The 21,001-nt window shown below is 32.0% G+C and overlaps 2 protein-coding genes and 1 non-coding gene across 3 annotated transcripts; 1 reads left to right on the top strand and 2 right to left on the bottom strand.

Moving 5' to 3' along the window:
• Positions 1–39: 39 nt before the first annotated feature.
• Positions 40–5,199, bottom strand: LOC107028386 (phosphoribulokinase, chloroplastic). The gene is made up of 5 exons (XM_015229438.2): positions 4,526–5,199; positions 1,859–1,943; positions 1,620–1,704; positions 1,151–1,395; positions 40–531 (listed from the first exon to the last, which is right to left on the bottom strand). Exons 1-5 carry the CDS (start codon positions 5,059–5,061, stop codon positions 280–282), a joined length of 1,203 nt encoding a protein of 400 aa, XP_015084924.1. The 5' UTR covers positions 5,062–5,199; the 3' UTR covers positions 40–279.
• Positions 5,200–9,258: 4,059 nt separating this feature from the next.
• LOC114078486 lies at positions 9,259–9,455 on the top strand. Its single transcript, XR_003580170.1, has one exon. It is a non-coding gene; the product is annotated as a U2 spliceosomal RNA (small nuclear RNA).
• A 287-nt stretch (positions 9,456–9,742) lies between these two features.
• LOC107029067 (secretory carrier-associated membrane protein 4) lies at positions 9,743–17,319 on the bottom strand. Its single transcript, XM_027919219.1, has 13 exons — positions 17,254–17,319; positions 17,081–17,180; positions 15,423–15,536; positions 15,277–15,339; positions 14,894–14,927; positions 14,676–14,798; positions 12,671–12,733; positions 12,456–12,549; positions 12,300–12,345; positions 12,138–12,205; positions 11,463–11,511; positions 10,714–10,779; positions 9,743–10,081 (listed from the first exon to the last, which is right to left on the bottom strand). The coding sequence occupies exons 2-13, from the start codon at positions 17,138–17,140 to the stop codon at positions 10,049–10,051; spliced, it is 813 nt and encodes a 270-aa protein (XP_027775020.1). The 5' UTR covers positions 17,141–17,180; positions 17,254–17,319; the 3' UTR covers positions 9,743–10,048.
• Between the last annotated feature and the right edge of the window lie 3,682 nt (positions 17,320–21,001).

The raw sequence follows: 21,001 nt of genomic DNA, 5'->3' as shown, positions 1-21,001 counted from the left end.
ATTGTTCTGTTGTTTACACCCGAGTAGTTGTGCAGAAACTGTTTGGAATTGAAATTCATTTCACCATTTTATTGTCCATGTTACAACTCTCAACACATTTCCAGCTACAAATAAATACATAACAAAGTGTATTTTCTCATTTATGGGGAATTATCTACCATGAAACTGAGACATGAAAGTGGAGAAAAGAAGTCGGCAAATAAAATTTAGGGAAGAAGGGAAACAACTAGGTACAACAGATGATTCTGGGGCGTAGCTGTTAATATAGTTTGGCAAAGTTTAGGCCTTTGCAGCTGCGACTGGAGCTCCAGCTCTGCTGGCAACGATTTGCTCGTAGAGGTCTCTGATCTTCAGACCGACAATGGTCTGGAAAAAACCTGTTCCATTGTTGCTGCCAGGGAAGTCTGCATGCTTCAACATTTGTTGAGTAACTTCACCATAGAATTTGCTGGAGAGGTTGCTCAAATGGCTCTCCACGTAGATGAGTTCATCTAGTCTGTCAAATTGGCCATCCATCTCCAAGACAGATACCTGCAAGTACGAAGAAAGACAGATGGTGAAATCAGGCATGATTTTTGGAAGAATAGCTGAGCAATGGTACAAACCCGCTATCTGAGTTAGCCAGGTATTTTCTAGCATGTTGTCTTTAAAGAACTGTGACATATCATCGAGAGATATCGAAAGAAGCTTTAATATTCTTTTAGTGTTTATTTACCATTTGTGTTAGCTTGCTTGCTCACATTCTTGGTCCCAAACCCGAACAAAGGATGGTAGGTAAACTGGATTGAAGTTTTTCTGCCTAGTCAATTTAAGATGAATCCTCACATACAAAGCTTAATTTTCTAGCCTGACTAGTAATCAGCAACTAATGTCCTGCCAATTGAGTTCCACGGGTTGAGTCTAGACAGGTGGACTAGATTACCATCTGATGCACCCTGTTGATCTAACCTAAGTTCAGCTTATTTCTATGTTTGTATTGCTGAGACACCATAAAGGCCAACCATATGTACCTAGGGAGCTTCAGCTCATTCAAATCAGGATAGAACGAGCACCTACGATTATGGGGAATGGAATGTTGACCACAAGGCGAGAGAGTCGATTGATTAGTATGATCAAGTTTTGGCAGGTAGAGAAAGAATGCAACCTATACCTCATTGCCAAAGTAGGTGTCAGGGCCATAGGTGAATTTGATGCCAGGGTAAGAACAAGTCAACTTCCTGCCACAAGGAATCCATGAGATTGTCGATCCTTCATCGAACAGGTAAACTGGATTGAAGTTCTTCACTCCTTCCTTCATTATCAATCTCACTCTCAAAACTTTGCCTTCATTGTCATCTGGGATTAGCTGAGTTGGGAGCACTTCAATGACTGCATCTGCATATTGCTTTTGTGGATCTGCACCAAAAAAACAATTTTTTTGCCACTTAACTAATCGTATTCATCAATCATGTATGATATTAACTATCTGTGTTGTTCAGACTCTCCAAATATGTTATCGCACTCATGTTAGATCCTCCAAAAGTATGCATTTTTGGAGGATCTGACACACATCGTGCGGTTTTTTTAAATGAAAAGTGGAGCAACAGAGCTAATTGTTATTTCAAGGGCAAGTAGTTCACCAATGTAAGCATCAAAATCTGGTTTCCTAGCTTCAATACTGGCCTTAATGCTCTCAAGGCTGTGTCCTCTTTCAGCCATATCCCTCTGCATTTTTCAAAAAAGAAGCGATATCATGCATATTTCGTTCGAGTCATAAGTTCTATGTATTAACAACGTAAAAGATATTTACATAATCAGGTCACTTGTACGCGTCGTTATACGTAAATTGTCTAACATGTTAAATTGTAGTGATAGTTACCTGGATCTTCCAAGCAAACTTGACCTCATTGCTGATATCCAAGTAGATACTGAAGTCCAAGAGGTCTCTCACACGCTCATCATACCTTTATACCATAGAAAATGAAGAATAAATATCAGATTTTACTACATTATGATATTACTAAGATTATTAATACATGCATTAGAATGATTATAAACGCAATAGTCCCTAAAAGTATACGTCAAAGAATGCACGTACGTGGACATTTCTAAAACTATCACTTTTTTTTAAAAAAAAAAAAGCTATACAATATATGTTATTTTTAACACACTAAAATACAGTAAATAATGTTAGCATAATTGATCGCTACATTACAAATCTCACTATTCGAAACTTCTATCTCATTAGATATTCGTATTTTTCTCCCATCTCTATTTTGGCAGTAAATACATTTTATTCATCATTATTCTTATACACGTATATATGGTGTTTAAAGGTGCTGCTACTGATTTTCTATCTAATTTTTGCAGCAGAAATAGATATTATTTTGGAGACTTAAATTCTAATTAAGTTTAAGGAAAATGTCATAAAGTTTCTCACCGGTAAAATGTGTAACTCCATAAGTGGTTATTTTACATTAAAACGGGCCAACAAGGGGTCTCATCATCACCATTTTTAGATCAAAAGTACACATACTTTTTTATCAAATTATTAATCGAAGATATTTTTCATTAACGATTTTGTTTGGACCTTTTAAAAATATTATTATATTTATATCAAATTTTCTAAAAGAATCATAATTTTTAGAGAATCTAAGACACAAACTTGTCAATATTCTTATAGATCCCAAGTAATACATGTCAAAAGAAGAGAATCCCCTACACCGTTCTCATTTTTTTCATTTTTCCCTTTTGTAGGGAAGTAAATTATAAAGTATATTTCGCTACACAAACGACAAGAAAAAAATAAAGAATCTTAATATACGGAGAAACCAAAGTTTTCTTTCAATGTGTCACCTCTCTTGCATGTGTCTTGTTTTAACATTAGAAGAACATCATTGCATTTCTTCAAAAATTTATTAATAACATACTCATCGCAAGTAGCGAAGTCAAAAATTTTAATGAGGGGTTCAAAATTTTAAAAGTAAACATACGAACTATTGGGAGGGGTTCGACATGTATTATACATATCTAAAAAATAATTTTAATCATGTGTTAATAGTAATAATATTTCGCTGAGGGGATTATACACTGCCTCCGTCTAGGGGTGTACAAAATCGAACCAAAAATCAAATCAAACTGCAAATCGAGTCAAACCGAAAACAACTGACTAGTGATTTGGTTTGATGTTGGAAAAAAAAACCCGACTATATTTGGGTTAGTTTGGTTTCGACTAAAAAAAAAACCCGAGACCAAACCAACCCGACATTATATATATAATTTTAGAAATTTTATTTTATACCTAAAAATACTTACTTTGATATATTTTTTAAATATCACTTATATTTTTTTTATAGTTTTTATATTTTAATATAATTATTTTATGTTTGGAAATTAGAATTCTTAATGATCTAATAAGATTATAGTCTATACATGTTGGTAATTATAATAAAATTTAAATAAAAATCAAATTAATACTAATGCAAAAAAAAATAATCAATTTAACACTAAGGATTGACAATAATATTGAATATTTGTCTTTTAGTTTTACATAGATTTAGACAATTAAAATACATGATCTAATTTTACTTTCTTTTAATATTTAGTCATGTAACTAATACTTACTAAACTTATTTTAGCACAATTTAGTACTTTAAATTATGATCAATTTCATTATGACTTATTAATTTGCAATATTTGTTTTACGCGATTTTATTATTATTATTATTTTGGATATTTTAGTGTCATTAATTATATCATATTCTTTGTTATTTTCTTGAGAAATAAATTAGATAGTTGCATTTTGGTAGGACTAAATAAATATTTGAAATACAAGTAAATTATATGTTTTTATGAATTCATAATCAAAAAATCCCAAAAATCTCAAAGAAAACCCGAAGTTGAAAAATCCAAATTTTATTGATTTAATTTGGTTTATAAATTTAGAAACCCGACACAAATGATTTGATTTGATATTTGAAAAACTCAAACCAACCCGATCATGTACACTCCTATCTCCGCCCATGACTCACATTTATATAAATCTTTGTATATAATAAGTGGAAGAATAACCCATCAAATAAGTTAAGTAATCATTTTTTATCCATTTCATATAACACATTTTCATTTTTAGTCTACTTTTAAATAAAATAAAACTTATATTATTACCAAAAAAAATTAATTTAGCTTTAATACTTCATTTTATCCCTACCAAGATATGATTTCACAACCACATAAATGTACACCACATATTTTAGATAAGAAATTTCAAAAAAATCTATATTTTTTTTCTTTAAACACATTCTAACAAAATTCAATAACTTTTCACTCAAATTCTATAATGATATTTTTAAAAAAAATAAAAAAAGCTCTATACATTTCAAAATTCAACATCGACTCTACAATCAAACACTCTCACATAAATTGAGGCTAAAAGTTGTGAGATACTGTCAGTGCATATAAATTAAACGGACAAATTGAGACTAAAAGTTATGAGATACTGTCAGTGTATATAAGTCAAAGGAAGGGGCGTAGGGAGTAGACTTACATGGGGTGTAATCCTTCAATGACAAGAATCTTTGGAGGCTTAATCACCTCAGGAGGATCAAGAAGGCCACTAACATGATTATAAATAGGTTTATCAACAGGAACCCCATCTTTAATAGCTTTAACTTGTTGATACATAAGATCAAAATCATTAGCTCTTGGATCAAGAGCAGTTACCCCTTTTTCTTTTCTACCAGTTCTGTCAAGTGAATGATAATCATCAAGACAAATAACAGTAGTCATGTCTGATATCAATGTGTTTGAATCTGGATTTCCACCTTTTGGTGGTTCAGCAGCGCCACCAAAAACACTGGTTAATCGTCTCATAAATGTACTTTTACCACAACCAGAATCAGCTGCCAAACCAATTACAACTGTTTTTTCACCATCAGAGGAAGCAGAGCATGTCATCTTTCTTGGTCTTTTTGTTAAGAAAATTACTTGTTTCTGGTGAAATCTTAAGTGGGGTTTCGATGGAGTTGAAATTGAACAAGATGAATTCAGTGATTGAGCAGTGTACACTGTACAAACTGCCATTTTTTTTTTTTTGCCCCTCTCTCTGTTTCTTGAGAGGTTTTTGAGATAGAATTATGGAGGAAGCTCTTTTATTTTTTATTTTTGTGCTCACTGACTTACTGATAGATTAATGAATGGGCATTTTTTTAAAAATTTATTTTGGTTTTTAGGATATTTTGGAAAAAAAAATATGTGAGGCTTAGAATTTTTTGTAAGAAGTTAAAGGCTATGGTGATGGCTGTTTTGTTTGGATAGTGAAGTGTGTTGATTTGGATTTCTGTGACTACCCTTGGCTTTGAGGAGGTAGTATTAAACCGCTCGAACTCTCTTAAAATGTTTGTTATATTTGATCGAATCTTTTAAGAGTAATATATTAATTTTGAAAAATTTAATATACATATGTAAATATTTTTGAAGAGTCAGAGCAATGGAGTTTTACGTAAATATAGCAAGTAGGATTCATTAGTTTACTTTCAGTGAATTACATGATGATGCAGTGACGAAACTAAAATTTTGACAATGGGGTTGTAAAATTTGAAAAGGTAAACATCTAAACTAATTGAAGGAGGTTCACATTTACTGTATATACATAAAAGTTAATTTTAACCATGTATAAATTATAGTATATTTATACATGTTGATGTATTTGTGTTGAATCTCTTTAAAGTAGTATATTAATTTTTGAGAATTTTAACACATCTGTCACCATTTTTGAAAAATCGAGTTAGGAATTTTTAGTTGGTATACGCTGATATACATGAATTATACGTTAGACAGCAGGTTGTAGGATTCATTATTTTACTTTTTTTTCTAGCTGGTATACACTGATATACATGAATTATACGTCTAACGACTGCTTTTAGTTCAACTATTTTAGATAATTATTTTAAGGCTAAGAATAAAGAGGAGATGGTTTGTAATTTTAAATTTTTGTTTAGGGGTATAATGGTCATTTTAACCTTGTACTACCCTACCCCACCCCCACCCCTCCCCACCCCACACTCCACATACACTATTGAATAAGAAAATTTATTATTTTTCTTGAATTTATTTATTTATTTTTCTGTTAGTATGGATTGAAGATGATGTTTGTGATAGATAAAGGGATGGAGAAAAGGTTTGGTGGTGATTTATTTCAGTTTGGATATTTCATAGGACACGTGGCAGAAGGATAATGGCATAAAAGAAGATAGAGAATGTGTAATCCATAATTCAAACAATTTTGGATACTACTTTTGCTTTGGAATATTGTTCACTTGATATTTTTGTACCTTATGGAAAGTTAATTGGGAAGATTTTAGGTGTTCAGGTCGGTGAATAAGTTATTTCGAGATTTTTAGATTTTAGGTGTTTTGATCGGTGAATAAGTTATTTCGAAATTTTTCTAAGGTTTTAGATTATAATGTATAATTATTTGATAAATTTGTTTAACTAAAATTGAAATATATGAATTTTATGAAGTATATTATATACTATGTAATATTTATTCAATTTGCACTAGATAATTGAATTTGAAGAAGGCAACTTTTATATTGGTATTTTATAAAATATATAATAATAATAATAATAGTATACATAATTTTGAAATTGCTAATCTGAATTAAAAGTCCAACCAAGTATAAGATAAATGATTTAGATTTTTATTGTAAATTCCATTATAAGAATTAAGTTGTGACAACTTTTAATTTTAAAAATGGAACAGTAGCAATTTTTTCTTTGACTAGAAAATTACTCAAGTGCAAAACAATTTTTTTTTTAAAAAAACAAAAACAAAAAAAGGAGCTACACTACTTAAGGATTACAAAGTTTGATATAAGGCTAAACTTAGCTCATAATAAGTATTTATAGCTTACTTAATTAGAAATTACTTGGCAATACAATAAATCTTATTAATCGCGATGTCAAATAAAAAAATTTCAGCCTAAAATTAATTTAATATAATGTGCTATATTTTTTCAAATCAAATTATGTGCACTCCAATTTGCAACTATTATTACTCTCAATTTAGTAGAGTTTGGAGCTTAAAGGGTATAAAATATTGACAAAAATTCTAAAACGGTATCTAAAATTTTATATTAACCAAAACGGTAAAATCGCTGGAACAACAGCGATTTACTCCAACGGAAAAAGCAATTTGTTTTTAAAAAAATTCAAATCGCTACCTTGGCAGCGATTTTCAAATTTTTTAAAAAAAATTAAAAAATCGCTGCCTAGACAGCAATTTCCATTTAAAAAAAAGAAATTTTTTTAAAATTGAAAATCACTGCCTAGGCAGCGATTTTCAAAAAAAAAAATTTAAAAAAAAATCTTTTTTTTTTAAATGGAAATTGTTGCCTAGGCAGCGATTTTCTAAAAAAAAATTTTTAAAAAAATTTGAAAATCGCTGCCAAGGTAGCGATTTGAATTTTTTTTAAAAACAAATCACATTTCGCAAAATCGCTGCAGTAGTAGCGATTTTGCTTTTTTCGGTGGAGTAAATCGCTGTTGTTCCAGCAATTTTGCCGTTTCAGTTAATATAAAATTTTAGATACCATTTTGAAATTTTTGTTAATATTTTATACCCTTAAGGTTCTGGACTCCAACTTAGTATGAGTTCATTCTCAGTTCAAATTTAAATAATTGCATAAAAAACTAGGCCTAAAACACTATTATTTGTATATTAGAAAACATTAAATACAACAAATAAAACTTAAAGTATGATATAAAGTAATTCAAACTAACTAAACTTTTGTTAATTGATTTAAGTATGCTGCAGCATTAATTTAAGAACCATCCTTTAATTTTGACGTTCTTTTTAAGTGTGATAAAATACAAGAAATTTCACTACTAAAAGAAAGAGAAAATAATTCATGAAATAAGAAAATAAAAGGGGGAAAAGGAATTTTCTATTTCCAAGAATTAATTACGTATTTATTTTTAAATTCATTATATTCATCATTCTAAATTTATATGATCTTAGTTACGTCCTATTTTAGCAAGTTTGGTATTTGGTTAAGATTAAGGATTCCAAACATATCCATTCCTACATCTGAAAAAGATTCTTATTTGCATACAAATGACAAAATGAGTTAATATATAGTACAGACGATCTGGTGTATAAAGCATCTCGTGTTAATAGAGATTCAGGAAAGAATCGCACTTTAAAGGATGTGGTGTAGACAGTCTATCCAAATGTAAGTAAGAATATTATATAGTGATAGTTTCCACAGTACAAACTTATATGACCTATAGATCATGAGGTTAGTTTATTGCTACTCCAAGACTCTCGTCACTTTGGCGGAATTAATAAATGAACAAAAATATTGAAACTTCCTTGCATTGCTCCCTTTAATTTATTTGCTTAGATCATTTGCTACTATGATTCATGAATTATTTATACCTATTTTAATTTTTCTCGTAGTTGTATGTGATTTGAAGTGTTGGATTTGTTTCTTTTGTGGGATAAGTTTCTAATCTTAAATTAGTTATTTACTCGAAACTTTTTTGCATACATGGTCTAATGTAGGTACTAACGATACTTGAGTTTGCTAAGTGGTTGGAGTTTGTTGTTGTTAAGAGTATCGTGTAATCTATTTTCTCCTCAACAAAACTATATTTTATATGTTATTTTCTTATAGACGTATGATTGTATCAGCTTTTTCAGACTTGTGTTTTATTCGTAGATGTTTTTAAACTAGTATCACCAGATCGTGAGGTTATTTTTGAATTTGATTCTAAATACAGAAGCATTCCTAGAGAATTGCACATCTTGAATGTCAAGTTATTTAATTGTTCTATTGTTTGTTTTATGGTAGTCCAGCCAATATTGAACACATTATTTATGCAAGTTGTTTATATGATTCAGAAGCAAAGGCAACGGGATTACGTTTACAAAACTACAAGTACCACATCAGAATGAGAGCAAATGCGTAGGCAGCTGAAAGCTGTGTGAAATTAGGTCTAAGTTAGGCTTAACATCTAATTTCACATGGTATCAGAGCAGGGTTCATCTTATCTAATGTTGGGGCTTCCAAAATTAAAAATTGTCCACGCACCAGATGCTAAGCATTGGGCGTGAGGTGGGGTGTTAAAGAATGATAAGTCCCACATCGGTGGTTAATGAGATGGGTGGACTTGGGCAATCCTCCTCCCTTTGGCTAGCTTTTGGGGTATAAGTTAGGCCTAATACCTAATTCAATAAGCTGCTACATAAATCAATTTTCATTTTCATAATAAAGCATACCTTTTTCGACTTTTTGACTAAGATCAAGTGTAGTATCTGTTCTTATCAGTTTAATATCTGATATGTAGGCCATTGGTTCACACGATATTAACTTAATTTTTTAAAAGATCAAGTCCATTAAGGTAGCTTGCTACCTGGGCTCTTGCGAGTCGCCCATGTGTTCGCACTATTGCACGGGCCTGGCGCACCCCACCAAATCTAGTCCTAAGAAGATCGAATACAGCTACTCCAATATACATTTATTCAGCAACCTATATGCTTTCATATGCCTGAAGCTTCTGGTTGCCAAATTCCAATTCAAGGATACCATGAAACGCAGTAGTATTATTTAGAAGAACCCAATCAATACTTGCTTGTAGTGTAGCAAAGAAAAAATAATAGTAGTCTCTTTCTTTATGTTAACTAGGTTTTATTTTTTTGTAGTTATTGTCTTGTTATGTTTCTGGGAGTCTCAATTGGATATGGCTATTAGTGGACAAATTTTGAAAAACACCATCACTCAGAAACCGAATGGGTGTTTTTGATTTCAAAATGAATCCCAGTGAAGGCACTATATAATAGGTACAGTAATGTAGTAGTCTAATGATCAAAGGTCAAACTGTGATTACATACAAAAATGACAATGAAACGAATATGTTTTGAACGAAGCAACGATAACTCTGAAACCTAGAAAACATGCAACTATATCACGCAAGTCATTACTCAGCCAAACTGATGATGAAGGCATATGTTTAGCTTCCTTCCTCTGGAAAAGAATTGTTTTGTTGATACGTTCAAACAGGTGCATCACTTGTGCCCTCGGAAATACATGTACACTTTCTGCAATGATATAACAGAAGAAAACATCACAAGATGAAAGTAAACATTTAGTAGTATAGAACAGCTTGTTATCAGGCATAGAAAAGTCTAATTACCTAACACAACTAAATTCAACCTTAGGTTCTGAATATCCCTACAAAATGATACAACCCCAACTCTCTCCCCCCACAAAGCGACTTCCAAAATTGACTCTTCTGTTAGTATATTTACTGTTCAAAAGTTGTACATGCTCCAAAACAAAAACTACTTGAATGTCCATATCTGGTTGAAAACCTAGCAAATTGTCTACCTTCTTTCTGTGATAAAAGGAAAACCTGGCAAATCATCAAAAAGGACTAGAGATGCATTTTTCTTGATATTTAAGAGAAACCAGATGATACCCCTCTCCTCCAAGGCTACCCCCTCACACAGCAAGCAAGAGCTTAAATATGAATTGATGTACGATTTCTTTTTTTCCCTTGATAGATTTCACTTTTAGGCCACATACACATGAAGCTCAAGCCGCAAGGCAAAGATGAGCAAAACACAGCAGATACCAGAACACTAGGTGGAGCATTGCCCCAGTTGATCTTCATAAAATTGATTTATTAATGAACCTGACATGAAGAATCGCAATACAGTAAAAACCTCACCTGCAGCACCCACAAGCTAAGCAAAACTTCCAAGCAGAAGAAACCAAATCCAATCAAATAAAATATCTGCAAAAAAAGAAGAAAAGGACAACACAAGAATATATATTAAGAAGATAAAAGATCAAACATCCTGATAAGCTATTACAAGCATTTACTCTCAATTTTTATTGGGAATTCCAATTATCTAAGAGAGCTTTTGATGCAGTAACTCAGTTTAAAAACTAGCTGCAATATGCAATCAGAATATCAAATGAAATTGAGTTATTGTTCAAGAAAATGAGACTACAAAAAAGTTTTTGATCTGCTAAATCAGTTAACAAACTAACTGCAATATGAAATGAGAAAAATAAAATGAAATTTAAGTTTTTGTTCAAGTAAACAGTAAAGACAGTGCTGAGTACACAAGTTAAATCAAATTCAATCTGCTAATAATGAGAAACTGAGAGTTTTTCCCCTTTTACCTTTTTAACAATAATACTTGGAAGGGAAGTATCTACTATCAAGCATTATGGTCATTTGGCAGGGTGTATTAGGTAGAATAATGCTGGTATAAAATTTTAATACAATGTTTGATTGCAAATCTCATCTATGTACAACTAGTACCAGTATTACTTGTACACCCTATTAGTACTGTAATTAAACATAGTAAACAATGGCATTCAAGTTATTGTTTTCAAAGGGATGTGTCAAAGAATTTGTTATTTTTTTTTCCTCTCATTAAAATAAGAGCAAATAATTAAACAACTTACCCCAACCAACACATGGTCAGAGAAGACATCAATTGCTGCAAGGATACCCCTGGAATGAAGTAAAAAGGAAGCACAATAATTAGTGAAGAAGAATATAAAAGAAACAATGACAATCCAAGGGAAAGTGGAAAACCCTTGATAACAATCACCGCATTTAACAGCATCAATATTTCATTGCTCTTATTCATGCTCATGAAGAGCATTTCTCACCATTCAAGATTCATATCATACACAGATTTAATTTAAAAACATTATAGAGTACAACCAGACCTTTAACTGGTCGATTTCTTTTTGAACTGTTTCCATATCAATATGGTACAAATATCCTTATCAAAAAAATCAATATGGTACAACCACAGGAAAATCGATGCACCAACAAGGGAAGCAGTAATCCGTTGGTCACAAAACTAAACCATGTTTTTTTGTGGTGTGCAACACCAAGGGGTTTTTGGGATCTTCAACTCTTCTATCATCACACTATGAACCAAATCATTTGCAGAAACAAGGGCAAGAAGGCAACAAGGGCATTTAAAGCATATTTTCACCTAAAAGGTGTATCCATATAGACTAGCAAATTCTACTAAGCTAAAACAGCCTGCCAGAAGTAGCAGCTTATACAGAATACTGAACTCTATAATGCGCGGTTAATGGACTAAAAATTGCAGCAGAGCTTACGTTAAGGATTTTCCTTGAAATACAATGGGAGGAGCAATAGCAGCAAGTATGCAAAATCCAATGTGGAACTGCACATACAAATAACAAGAAAACAAAATACTCAAAAACAACTCCTGGCATAAAATAGACAGCATCTTTATCACTTCTGTCAGCAAAACGAACCAAGTAGAACATGAAAAACCATCCAAACTTCAATGCACTGTCGGTCCTGCAAATCCAAACAATCTGTTATGTGGAAATCAAGAACGAAAAGAAACAACTGAAGGGATTTTAAAAAGGTGAAAAGGGGATGAAATTAAGAGAAACAACACTACATACCTCATTGCGTTATACAGAGGCCTGTACCACAAAATGTACGAAAGGGGACATCCCATTAAAGCATATATTACAGCCAGGAAAAAGATTTTAACACCTAGAGAAGGCAAGAACTAGATGATGTTAGATATATTGAACTTGAATTTACTTTTAGATCTTTACGCCAATAAAAAGGAATGCCACATGAGCTGCCGCAGAAAAGAGAGAATAAAGCTCACCGCCACCCTTAATCCAACAGATAGTCACGGCAAGAACATTGAACGCCAGACAAAAAACAATACCTGTAAAAAGATTTTGGAGCAAACCCAAAGAGGTTATGAAATAGAAAGATTCATATAACACTCAAAGAAAGAGTAAGAAGATAATACAAGATTCATAGAGCCCTTGAAAGAAGGAGTAACATTTGTGAGAGAGAGGGCAACTGTTGAACAAGTATTATAGCCCATAAAGAAGATAGTCATCTATCCCAGTTTATTCTTTTACACGACAGCTATAAACCCTGTCGTTTTAACAAAAGAAAAATCTACTACTAGTTTCCCTCCATCCTATAAAAATTACTCACATCTCAACCTAAAATGTTACTCACATGGATGAAGTTGTCAAACGGCTTGCTCTTGGGTTCCATATCAATTGGGTCTTGTTACTTTTAATAAAGAAACAGTATTGCTGAATTTCAATCAAAACATTGGATAATTGTAACTTCAGAGCTGAACTACTATAGAAGTTTGAAAACACAAACTCAAAACTTGCAGCTACTAATTTTATGCTGCTTGGATCCCAAAAAGATGTATAAGCAGAAAGGCTAAAGTCGTTTGACCCTAATAACGAACGACAGCAGCATTAAACATAGAAATATGTTTCTCTCATACACAATTTTTTAAATCAGTAAGCAAAATTTCATCAATGTAAAGCCTGACATGTACAACAATAGATCATCCAAGTCACAAAAATAAAAGATGGGATAACCTTTATACAAGAGTTACTCCTTGAATGAGTGAATGAATACCATTATTCTAGTTCTCTTATTCATTATGTTCTCCGTGGATTCTGAAAATGAGGTTTGCAAAACAAAGGGGAACTACAATGTACCTTATCGGAAAAATCAAAAGAAATAAATGAAGGAATAAATTCGGGAAAAGGGGAACATAGAAGTGAAATGTAGCTTTCCAAGAAAACCAAAATCTATCACCTTAACTTCTGTGTCCTTCACAACAATGGTTGCCTTTATTGAATAATACTCTAGTATCTGTATTTCTATAAGCTAAAGAAGATCACTTCATTGGTCACCCCATGATTAATTAGATATAATCATCTATGAATATATTGGCAATTTGTCAAGGTGAAACACAAAAATGTAGTTTGACGAAGGATGAAAGCAACTGGTTATTAACTTATGTCTTAAAATACCAGCTCAATATAGTAAGAGACATTCGATAGCATCAAACTAATAACTATGTGCAATGAAGCTCTCTCTGTATGAGTTTACTTTCACAGAAATAACATTCAGCTATCAGTTCAACAGATAAATTAAGGGTTGCACTTCCCATCTACTAGGGACATAGGGGTCTTAATTTCTGTCAAACACCTCAATGAATCAAGATTCATTCAATTATATTGGTTCTTGTTTCGACAAACAGTAGGCAGAAACAGAGGGAGAGGAATTTCTTCTCTTGCCAGAAACTTGAGCTGAGAAGCAGGTTTTCCCCTCTGCCGGTTTGTGACCCTATATTAGTCTGTTCCAAGAGCCAATTCATTTCTACATATGGAGACAGTATAACTTAAACTTTCCATTTTATCCTAATGACAAGCTTTTACAGCCACACAAATGTTATGTATGGCATGTTTAAAACCTGGCACGTCTTTAAAACCTGGCACATCTTCCTTTCTTTTTTAATCTCCCCAATTAAAGAGGGTTACATAAAATGAAACAGAGTGAGTAGCATATCTCATGTATTACATCTTTTAAGCAAAATCCAGACAAAAAAGCAGAGAAACTGATGCACACTGCACATATTGAGCCCAGAAAAGTAAAGAAACTATGAAGAGTTTCATGCAAAACTCCAACATTTTGCACTCGTAAAGTACACTCAAATCATAAACAAATGGTAAACTTGTAGGTACTTGATGAAAGCAGAAACTAGAGAAAATTTAGCAGACAATTGTTTTTGATATTCAAAGAAACATTCTTCTTTTAAAGAAAACAAAACAGAAGTGAGATGCTACCTAACCAGCTTGCAAAAGCCAAATACTGCAGCCGCTGAGAATGAGCTGGTATTTCATTTGCTATATCATGATGAATAATTGGAAAGAAGGGCGGCCAATTCCTATCATCAGTTGGCACACCAGCTGAATTGAATCATAGAAACGCATTATCTCAGCATGCTAAAGAGAAAATAAGACGATTTAATAACAATCTGAAACTAGCTTAAGTCATTTCTTACCACCAGCAACAGCATCTTCTCTTCGTTTAATATCCTGTTAAACCGGCACTTAATGAGAATCATGCATAAGCCTCAAACTGATTTGAAGCAAATATAAACTAGAATAAACTACAGATCAAGGAACTCATAACAACACATTTAGCTAAAAAGTAACATTTTGAGAAGCATTCACAAGCCTCGAACTGAATTGAGAAAAATAATAGACTAAAAATACACTACAGGAGGTTGTCGTAAATAGTTTAGCCAAAAAACTAGGAACATAACTATTCAAAAATTTGAACCCTTGCAGCAATAGATGATCAGAAATCAACAAAAAAAAAATATAATTCGCAGTAATGCACATAGCAAACAACAAATTTTAAATAAAAAGAAAAAGAACCAACTCTTTCTCTCCTTTTCAGATCTGCTTCCCAGGTTGCTAATTCTTTTTGCTTCTTGTTGGAGCCCTAAAACACAATTGAGAAGAACATATTCAGAACACACAATGTTCTTTACAAGACTGCAAACAAAAGCATATCAACTTCATTACATTCATCGAATCCAATGGAACGTCATCAGTTGCATCATGTTTTTGTCCAAAACCAAGAGTACTAGCAATCATTTGAGGGAAGCGTGACTTCGAAGCAGGAGCGGAGCCACCTTTCTGCAAGAAAATACAGATGATACAAGTGAGGAGGATCTTGCACATTCAGAGCATTCAAAGTAAATAAAGCATAAGAAGTTATAATTTAATTTTAATGTAAAATAAATTCTGCATTACGAGAAAGTGATTGTGAGATCTTGCACATTCAGAGCATTCAAAGTAAATAAAGCATAAGAAGTTATAATTGTAATTTTAATGTAAAAATATATTCTGCTTTACGAGAAAGTGATTGCGAGTTAAACACACATACACTGTAATAATTCGAGAACTGAAGCATGCCCGTTTTGGCACTAACAACACTCACAACCTTAAAAGATTAAGGAAATTCATATAATCTCTATGGAAGAACAAATAGTGGGTTTCGATGGTTCTAGGTATTTTCAGGCCCTATGAGATAGATGGATGATTGTGGATCCAAATAAGGAGGTAAGAAAGAGTCTGCTGAAGGATATGGAAGCCATGTCCCAACAGGGCAGGGCAGCAAGTAACATTTGATAAAGAGAACCATTTATGCCACTCACCAGTACGGGCTATAAAATATGTTCTAGTTAATGCAAGTACCTCTCTTAAACACTATCGGGTATTAATGCTTGTCTAATGTCCACTTACTGACTTGGTATTTTTCCATATGGAGTGTTGCAAGACATGCAACTGTAAAAAAGTTGTAGCTTTCTCACTTAACTCGAAACATCTCACAGATACCTTCTTGTCAATATATATACACACACATATCATACGTCACTTGTCAGCAGCATAATAGCTAACTATTACGCAAAACTGGTTTCTTCGTTTCAAGTGGAGGCAAACAAAAACAGACTGATTTCCATTGCTTGTTTTTCTTCTTATAAATTTTAAATGTTTAGACTCCATCTATTTTTTCAATAACTAGGAAAAGCAGGGTTAATTTTATTGTCATTATTTTCGTAAACCTCCATTTTCCCTTAAACGCATGAAAAAATAGCATATGTATACCTAAAAATAAAACAAACCAACCTTAAACAAAACATCTTTCATTTAAGAGTCCTCATCATAAATCAGTAAGGACCAGTAACTTCACACCAAAGGCCATATGCCCATATCCAAGCAAATTACAACCATTTTAAATTAAACGGGATGAAGATCAATCCCCAGGCTCGACTCTCAAGCCAACCTTTCAAGTTAAGCTTCTAATTTAGTTCATACAGGCTAATTTATCTTAAAATTCATATAAAATCAGCTAGATTTATGTATTAATCTCAATAAAATGCTGTATAACTTCACCACGCCGACAAGTCAATCTTAAACACCACAATGTACCCAAAAAATTAGGCAAAATCTAAACTCCTTAATAAACTTCCACCATCCAAGTACGCAGATCTAGATCAAATCAAACAATTCAATTCCAAATACCACCACAAAACATCCGATAAAAAATCAGAAAAAAAAACATTGAAAAATGATAATGTTATACGAATAAAGTTAACAACAGCCTAGATCTAAGGAAAGCATCAAATTAATATATTAAAAAAAACGTAAAAAAAGAGCATCGAGAGAAAGGCGGTTACTGAAAAAGGATTGACTTCAGGCTCCTCTTCATCAAACGGATTCGGATCGTTTCCTCTCATTTTCTCTTCTTCTTCTTCTTCAACTATTCCAAATTTGAATCTGCAGAGAATTTTTCAGATATGAAAAGTGAAAAATTTCAGCAAAAAATTATTCAATTTGAAGAAATACATACAAAAAGCAAAGGTGACTGAAGTTCTACTCCTGTGTGCTTGCTGGTGACGCGGGATACCGAATCGAGAGTTGAATTTACATATTTGCCCATCAGGAGGTTGTGTAATCACCAGCGAATGCCACTTGTAAAGCGGTTGAGTTTTGTTCGAGTGTATCCTCGGTGTATATTAATGAGTGTTGTACTTGTCGTCTCAGGACGACACGTGGATGTGTAGTTGCGTGGCGAGTATTAATTGGATGAGATGGGGGCTTTTTGGTTATCGTTGTGTATACTGTATTCTATGGTGTCAAATTACGAGTTTATCCCTTTACCGAATGGTTGGTCCTTTTGTCTCCAATGGATATAATTGGGACGAGAATTTTAAGGTGCAATTTTTGGTAGAAAAATAGAGTAACTCAAAAATAAAATCATTAAATAATTAATTAAGATAAATAAAAAGTTAATAATGCGATTATATTTAATTAATTGTTATGTAATACGAGGTTTTTAATTATTACATGACGAAACTTAATAGTGCATACGATACAATAAAATTTAAAATATCAATTAAAATAATATTATATTTAAACTAATAATATATTACAATTGGTAATAACTTAACAAGATATATATGGAGGTCCTAATTGTTCATTTTATCTATTTTTTTTCTTTCTATTGTTTGCTTTTTTGAAGGACGCACATTGGAAATAGTGATAAACTTTCAAAAGAAGCAATAGAGTCTAGGTTTTCCAGTTAAGAAAAAAAACACGTAGTATATATAGTAAAGATTAGTGACCTAACGAAGATTAGTGATATACTAGTCATTCCCAAGAGAAAAAGCTATATGTATCTTGAATAATAATTTAAGGAGATAATGCGACTGATGATGACGTCATATACTATTTTAAAATTAATGGGTGAAACGAAGGCTCGTCTTTGGAGATACAATAGGAAGTGATTGTTAGACAAATTTTTTAACTTTTGTATTTTAGTCTAACAATTGTCCTTGTTGTGGGGACAACGTTTTTAGTCGTTTGACAACTTCAGTAGTTGTCCAATAACTTCAGTAGTAAAGATATTATTAGTTTAATCCTTTTATGAATACTGAAAGTAAAAAAAATAAAGAAAAAGTAAAAGGGTCTTCTTGTCCCTTTTCTTTTTAAAAAAAAATTGAAAACCTATAAGACACTTTTAGGTTATTTTTTCAAGTTGGGGAGGTGGGAAAAGAAAATTACTAATGTAAAAGATTCAATTGAAAAAAATATATAGGTAATTTATAAAATAGATAAATCACTATAAATAAATATCTTGACAAATTCAATAATAAAATTTATAAAAATCAAAATAATAAAATTACTGATCCAAAATATAAAAAATGTCACTAATCATCATTTTTGTATATAAAATGAGTTGTACAATTAATATTAAAGTAATCATAACGAATATATAATGAAGAACAAAATTCATCTGTTAGATTGAAAACTTGATGAACATACATGATTAATTAAGTCTCAACCTCAATAAATTGTGCTTCCTCTAATTTTAGGATTACCACTTATTCTCTACACAATTTCATTACTGACGGATATGATAACCTAGAATTAAAGTAAACTGATAAAGAATTAGTTAATGGTTTTAATTTATGTTAATGTGTTTTGCTTAAATATATTCTTTTATGATCTTGAAATGTATTTGTAGGGGTGGGCATAAACACTGAAAAATTGAAACACCGAATAGAATCAATTTTTTTTTTATATTTCAGTGTTAACATTCATTGGTGATGACCTAGTAATCAATTTGCCTTGATAACAAGCAACACATGAAAATTCATCACATGTAAGGATCTTCTGGTTCTTTAATGGATGTTCATTTGAATTTTCAATGATTCGTCTCATCATTATTAATCCAGGATGACCCATTCGATCATGCCAAAGCACAAAAGTCTTCAAGTCAGTAAAATTCTGATTTACGATAGAATGTGCTTCAACTGTACTTATTTTTGCATAATACAAGCAGAAGATAAAGTTGATAATTTCTCCAACACATATTTCTGGTTTGAAACAATCTTGGTAATGCCAAGGTATTCAACATTCATTTCATTTATTGGCTCAATATGATATCCATTTCGGCAAATATCTTTAAATTAACAACTTTCTTGGGGATTTAGAAGAGAACAATGCATTCATCTTATATAACAAATTTTGTCCCCTTAGGCATGAATATAATAGCTCTTTCGGAGCCTTCTATTAAGTTTAAATTACCAGAAATTGTAGTAACATTCCCTTTTCTTCTAAGCAAGTAAGAGAATTCATATTTGAATATGGCATACGTTGTTCCACTATCAATTACACAAATATTTTTATGATTGATCATTGATCCAAAAAAAGTTTGGTGTATATCCATATTTTCTTCAAAAACAGACATAAACAAAGTAAAATATAACTATTAAACATGACTAATATATTTACAATGATTAGAAAAACACAAACATACCAACTAATACAAACAAATAGAAAAGAAAAATTATCTAGATTATTGCGGAATCGTCACTGATCATTTTTCCTTCAGGGAATACAAAGAAATCAATTACATCCAGATGCATAGCTCAACATTTTGCTTCTGTATTATTATTATTCATCTTATGCATTGGCTTAACATTAACTTCAGAGATAAAGTTTGCTTCTGGATTACTATCTCCCATTTTCAAGGATGCATGATAGAGCTGAACCAGACGTTTAGATGGTTGGCAAGTTGCGACCAATGCCCAATTCCTCCACATCTATGACATACACTTTTTGAATTTTTCTTTTGTATTACTTCTTGGCTCCATTCCTTTTATACTGTTGGTCATTTTAGCTCAAGACGACCATCATGATTATAATTTATTTTACGACTACGACCACGACCATGATCGGAGCCACTACCATGATAGGAGCCTCAACCTCTTCCTCGTTGGTGATAATTTGCCTAATTCACTTCAGGGAGTGACATATAACCAACAAGTCGATTTTCATGATTTTTATCAAAAAAGTCGTTATATCGTTCAACATTAAGAAGATGTGAAAGTATTTCAACATATTTTTTAAAATTCATTCCTCGATATTGCTGCTGCAGGAGCGTACTCGAGGTAGGAATTGTGGAGTATGTATTAAACTACTCATGACACGCATGTGGTAGAATGACAAACTTCAGATGGTCATATCTATCTTTTAAATTTTTCCACAATACAAAGGACTCTTTTATAGTGAGATATTGCATCTTTAACCCCTCGTCAAGATGGTGACGGAGAAATATCATTGCTTTTGCACGTTCTTGACTGGATGCCTGATTATTTTATTTGATGGCTCCTACCATATCCATTGCATCCAAGTGGATTTCAGCATTTAGTGTCCAGGATGAGTATTCTTTGCCCGATATATGCAAGGCAACAAATTCAAGTTTAGAAATATTAGACATTTTTTTAAAAAATAAATAAAATTCTTATCATTTTTACCTACTGAAAGTAGCATAACTTGACAAAATTTCGTGCTGATAATGTATTATAAAATAAGTAGCTAACAAACTAATATTGATAAACTAAATTAAGAACAAAAACAAACAAAGAGGCAGTATAATAACGTATGCCAAACTTTTTCTCTTATTTACATTTAAATAAAAATATACTACCTATTTATACTAATGAAAATATGAAACTTGGCCACAATTTGCCAAATATTAATGGTGTACATACATATTTGCCTTACAAGTGACTTACACGTGGCAACGGTAA

The sequence above is a fragment of the Solanum pennellii genome, chromosome 8, assembly GCF_001406875.1.
Source record: "Solanum pennellii chromosome 8, SPENNV200".
Taxonomy (NCBI): domain Eukaryota; kingdom Viridiplantae; phylum Streptophyta; class Magnoliopsida; order Solanales; family Solanaceae; genus Solanum; species Solanum pennellii.
Note: the sequence above shows the minus strand (reverse complement) of the source record. Positions and strands in the feature narration are given on the sequence as shown.

Coding starts and splice junctions, on each gene's coding strand:
- LOC107028386 (XM_015229438.2), bottom strand. CDS start 5,061: ATGGCAGTTTGTACAGTGTACACTGCTCAATCACTGAATTCATCTTGT. Junction 1,396..1,619: donor AGATTTTGATGCTTACATTG/GTGAACTACTTG, acceptor TTTTTGGTGCAG/ATCCACAAAAGCAATATGCA. Junction 532..1,150: donor ACACCTACTTTGGCAATGAG/GTATAGGTTGCA, acceptor TCGTACTTGCAG/GTATCTGTCTTGGAGATGGA.
- LOC107029067 (XM_027919219.1), bottom strand. CDS start 17,140: ATGAGAGGAAACGATCCGAATCCGTTTGATGAAGAGGAGCCTGAAGTC. Junction 15,340..15,422: donor TTCCATTGGATTCGATGAAT/GTAATGAAGTTG, acceptor ATTGTGTTTTAG/GGCTCCAACAAGAAGCAAAA. Junction 14,799..14,893: donor AGAAGATGCTGTTGCTGGTG/GTAAGAAATGAC, acceptor GATTCAATTCAG/CTGGTGTGCCAACTGATGAT.